The 5,299-nt window shown below is 29.6% G+C and overlaps 1 protein-coding gene across 1 annotated transcript; it reads right to left on the bottom strand.

Annotated features, from left to right (window-relative positions):
* Positions 1-2,741: 2,741 nt before the first annotated feature.
* Positions 2,742-4,460, bottom strand: LOC139867935 (F-box/kelch-repeat protein At3g06240-like). Its single transcript, XM_071856278.1, has 2 exons — positions 4,319-4,460; positions 2,742-3,772 (listed from the first exon to the last, which is right to left on the bottom strand). The coding sequence occupies exons 1-2, from the start codon at positions 4,458-4,460 to the stop codon at positions 2,742-2,744; spliced, it is 1,173 nt and encodes a 390-aa protein (XP_071712379.1).
* Positions 4,461-5,299: the final 839 nt, after the last annotated feature.

Here is a 5,299-nt window from a genome sequence, read left to right as displayed (position 1 = left end):
AATCGTACTGATTTTATTAGTTCGGTCCAATTTGAATATTGACAATCCAGTCGCCAATTTGGAAATCACCAAACCGTGAAACCCGGTTCGGTTTACGGTTTTATTAGATCACCGACCGGTTAAACCGGTCCACTCAACCAAATTCGGTTTCAATTTATAACATTAAGTAGTTGGATATATATATATATATATATATATATATATATATATATATATATATATATATATATATATATATATATATATATATATATATATATAGTGGTAGGATCAAGATGGAAGTAACTATTAGGGGGAATCGGGGGAAGCAAAATTTTTTTTTTCATTTTTTGAAAAAACGTTTTTCACGAAATTATAGATTGGATGAAAATATGAACATTTAATAAAGACACTTTGTGATAAATGTTTTTATTTTGGCGGAAAAATGCTCGAAGAAGTAATATATAACAATTATCGTGTTTTTCGAGCGTATGTTGAGGTTTTAGATATTAGGGTTTAGATTTTAGGGTTTAGATATTAGGGTTTATAGGGTTTAGATATTAGGGTTTAGAAATTTAGGGTTTAGATTTAGGATTTAGATTGAGTTTTTAACACGAACGGTTTAGAGTTTAGGGTTTAGGGTTTGGTGTTTTGGGTTTATACCCTAAACCCTAAACCCTAAACCCTAAACCCTAAACTCTAAATCGGGGGGCTAAATTTTACTTCACTAAACATGAAAAAAAAAACATTAACATTCTTCACGAACAATATTATCTTGAATATTATTTTTGTAGATCGTTTTCCCGCCAAAATAATAACATTCATCACGAAGTGTCTCTTCTAAATGTTCATATTTTCATCCAATCTATAATGTTCGTGGACAAAGTTTTATTAAAAAAACGAATTTTTTTTTTACTTCCCCCCGTTTCCCCCCGATTGGTTACTTCCCCATTGATCCTGTCCCTATATATATATATATATATATATATATATATATATATATATATATATATATATATACTAGTAAAATGACCCGTGAAATCACGAGTTTGTTTAAACGAAACAGTTTAATGGTATATTTTAGGTATCAAGTGAATTTAAACGCTAAAGTCATTTAGTTTAATAACCCGACGGATTCCGACTAAGAAACTTCTTGTTATTTTTTTCAAACACATTAATATTTAACTTGATCGGAATAAATGAAGTACATTTATTCTTTCACCATCATTTTCCAATTTTCATCACAATTACTATTTTTCTTGTCATAAAAGCTTACATTAGAACCTTTTATTGAGACGTGTATTTCGTATACATATATAACGTAATTAATCTCGTAAAAAACTCATATTTGAATTTGAATAATAATAATATAATAATAATAATTAATAACTAATGAGAGTGAATTTTTTTCTCTAAAAACATGAAATAAATAAATAAGTAGATTTAATTTAATTAGTCATTATTAGATTAATGACATTACATAAGGGCTTAGATTTTTTTTCTTTTTCTTTTTAATTTTTTCTTAACAAATGAATTAGCTAATAATGACATCATCATTTTAGGATTTTAATATAACATTAAGTAGTTGGATTTATATATATATATATATATATATATATATATATATATATATATATATATATATATATATATATATATATAGGATCCAGTGAGAACTTTTTTAGTGTGAGAACTCTGGGAACTATAAATACACTCCAACACTCCAAATACACTGAAATTCGAGCAAAAAAAGTGGCGGGCGAGCAAAAAAAAAGGAAATTCAAGCTCAAATAAAAAACACGGACGAACAAAAATTCATAGTCGAGAAAAACAAAAAAAAAAATTTGTTTGGATTTCAAAAATGTAGAACACATTTTTGTTCGAATATCAATATTTTTGTTCGACTACCCGTGTGTTCTACATTTTTTTGTTCGAATTTCAAAAATGTATAACACATTTTTGTTCGAATTTAACAATTTTTGTTCGAATTTCTTTTTTTTGTTCGGCCGCGTTTTTTTTTTGTCCGACTTTCCCCATTTTTGCTCGACTATCATGTTTTTGTTCGTCTGTGTCTCATTTTTGCTCGAATTTTTTTTTTTGCTCGAATTTCAGTGTATTTTTGAGTTCTCAGAGTTCTCATATAAAAAAGTTCTCATTTGTGTATATATATATATATATATATATATATATATATATATATATATATATATATATATATATATATATATATATATATATATATATATATAAGGGAATCACTTTTTTGGGGGAAATGGGGGAAGATAATTTTTTATTTTTTTTGATTTTTTTTATAAAGATTTTCAAACATTAAGATTAAATGAAAATATGAAAATTTAAAAAAGACATTTTGTAATCGAATGTTACGCTTGAAGAAATAAATGATAACAATTAATGTTTTAATAAGAATTTTTTTCTCATCGTTTTTTTTTTATCTTATGTGAAGTATTTTATTTTCAAAATTTAGCCCTATTTATAATTTAGGGCTTAAGGTTTAGTGTTTTAGGTTTAGTCCATAAACCCAAAACCCTAGATAATACTATTCATCTTTAAAAATCCAATCCTCCATTCATTATTTATTGTTATTGTCATTAATTTTTTTACTAAGATAATACTTGTATATCAGCCTAAATATGAACATGAATTCATATTTAAATCTCTAGAAGAATAGAAATATGAAATACGAAATCACCAATTAATTGAAAACAAAATCTGCAACTACTCTCAAAGAGAATGTAGAGATGTTAAACAGCAAAAAGATCTAATGGTGAAAGCAAGCTTTCTACATACTCAACTGAGCGTAATCTCATGAATTCTATAATCACGACCAATCTTATCGAATCGTTATGATTTGTGAGAGTATTTAATACTGTTTCAAATGAATCATTTGACGTATCAAAGATAACAAACTGGTTTGAGCCATCAGTCAAAAGAATTTTTCCATTAGCCAAAATACACATAGGGTGGAAATTGTCGAAATAGTAGTTATATTCCAAACCGAATGTAAAGGTACGTGCTTTCGACCATGGATTATTAATCTTGACTCCTCCTTGTTCTTCTTTCATCATCCACAACTCGAATCCAATATCCGTCTTCTTGTCTATCATGCAAAGGCATCCATTTAGTGAACCCAAAATTACGCCAACATACTGATCATCATCATCTGCACATGAATAGTACAACTTAGTAGCATCTTTCCCACTAGGTAAATTTATATTCGAAAACACCATCTCCTTAATATCGAGAGCTAAGATCCCAAAATCGATAACAGAAATAAACCAATATAAACAGTCATTTAGAAATATACCCTCACCCCATAAGTGAGTATTTCTCTTGAGCGGGTACTTTGGTGAAGTGCCCCGCCACGAACTACTTTTAATATCAAAGACATCACAAGTAATCCACAATGGATCGTCAAGATCTCCAAATCTAAAAATCTTCAAGTCGTTTGTCGTTGCACCATATCCAAATCCAAAAGTATAGAAAGGTCTAAATTTTGAAGAGGGTGGATCCATAACATCTAGTAACTTGGATGCACGGGTTAACGGATTGTATAAATACATATGACAACGGAAGCACAAATCAGTAACGACTAAAATGACTATGCCTTTGAGCGTTCCAACAATAGAGACTCTTGTATACTCAGTAATAATTTCTTCAAAAGGAGAAGGAATTTTGTTTAGAGAAGGAGCTTCCTTTTCGTCTATAACGACAAAAGGCGTTGGGTGTTTGAGAAGAATCATTCGACGTGATCTCGATTCCATAAAAGAAGGATCTGAAATTAAACGATTCCAATGTTGTAATACGCATCTAAACCGGAGTAAAGACTTACCGGGAAGTCGAGCAAGAATATTATTAAGAATGTCATCATGCATTTTGTTAGTTTGTACCCAGCTAGCTAGCTAGCTATATATGGAACACGGAAGGATATATATATATATATATATATATATATATATATATATATATATATATATATATATATATATATATATATATATATATATATATATATATATATATATATAATTAATTAACGAATATATAAACGTACACATGAGAAATTGAAACCTTCTACTCAAATTTCGGATCTCAAATTTATAGGATCTGAGTATGATTAGGTATTTCTTCACGATCACTCAATATATATAAATATAAATAGGTAGAAAGTACAAAAAGAAAAAGAAAAAAAAAACATATTAACTTGTATAGAATGCTGGATACTGCAACAGTAATAACAATGCTAAAAATTTCAAAATTTAAAAAGAACTGGAGATGCATGGTAGCTTCTATAGAGAAGACCAAGTTAGTTTGAATTCACCACAATAGTAGTCAAGATAAGCTGATCCGTCAGGTGAACTTATCCATGAACTTGTGACGGTTATCCATTTTCCATCAATGCGATTTTGTATTTCAACATTTTTGAGGTCTGGCCCGTACTCCTTTCTGAATTTCAGTCCCATAATCTCCCTTGCAATTAGCTTAAGGGGTCCCCTGATTCCCGAATGACTCACTGTTAAGTAATTGGGACGTATAATACAAAAGAATGCCTCAAGTAGTCATCGTGGGCTCTCCCACAAGCCTTTATCTGAATAACTTATAAACATTAGTCGTTCAACATTCATAGCCGGAACTTGGATCCTTCTTCTCATATCCTCTATTTCATAGTCGAATGGCACTCTAAAAACAGAATTATCATCAATTATTTTTACTTTAAACGACAAATTGAGTACTTCCCTTATCTTAAGAAAGAATGATTGACCAATGTGATTGAATAACTCCAATGTTAGCTCAATTTGTTGGCCGGGAGCGATTGATGGAAACAATAGACCAGGGACTAAATTGCCTTTGTAATGGATGCTATCTAATTTTGGAGCATATACTTTTATGTCGATTTGGACGCCAAAAGACAAATATACAATCAGTCTCTTCAAAGAAACGGATGCAATATCCAACATATTCAGCTTGCAAGAGCAAATGTTAAGGCTCAAACTGTCAAAAAAAGGGAACTTTGATATAATATAGGAATATGCATCATCCATGATTTCACCCTTTAAGACTAATTCTCTCACACTTTCTAACAAATTCGATACAAGGTTATTCCTATAACCCAATAAGTTGTGCTTAAATACCTGAAGACTTGGGACATCATAAATTTCTGAAGTAGAATTTCCTGTTCCTGGAGTTATTTCCAGCTCACAAAGATGATCGAGGTTTTTCACTTTACATTTTGAACCCTTTACATTTTGAAAGGTTAATCTTCTCAAGTAAGATATAAGTAGACAATAACTTAACAAGTGTC

The sequence above is a fragment of the Rutidosis leptorrhynchoides genome, chromosome 9, assembly GCF_046630445.1.
Source record: "Rutidosis leptorrhynchoides isolate AG116_Rl617_1_P2 chromosome 9, CSIRO_AGI_Rlap_v1, whole genome shotgun sequence".
NCBI classification, from domain to species: domain Eukaryota; kingdom Viridiplantae; phylum Streptophyta; class Magnoliopsida; order Asterales; family Asteraceae; genus Rutidosis; species Rutidosis leptorrhynchoides.
The sequence above is the reverse complement of the archived record's forward strand: the minus strand, read 5'-3'. Positions and strand labels throughout refer to the sequence as shown.

Bases quoted from the DNA above. Each gene is read 5' to 3' on its own strand.
- LOC139867935 (XM_071856278.1), bottom strand. From the start codon at position 4,460: ATGGGACTGAAATTCAGAAAGGAGTACGGGCCAGACCTCAAAAATGTT. The intron at 3,773-4,318 runs GTGAATTCAAAC...GTTTAATTTCAG, and splicing joins TTATCTTGACTACTATTGTG to ATCCTTCTTTTATGGAATCG.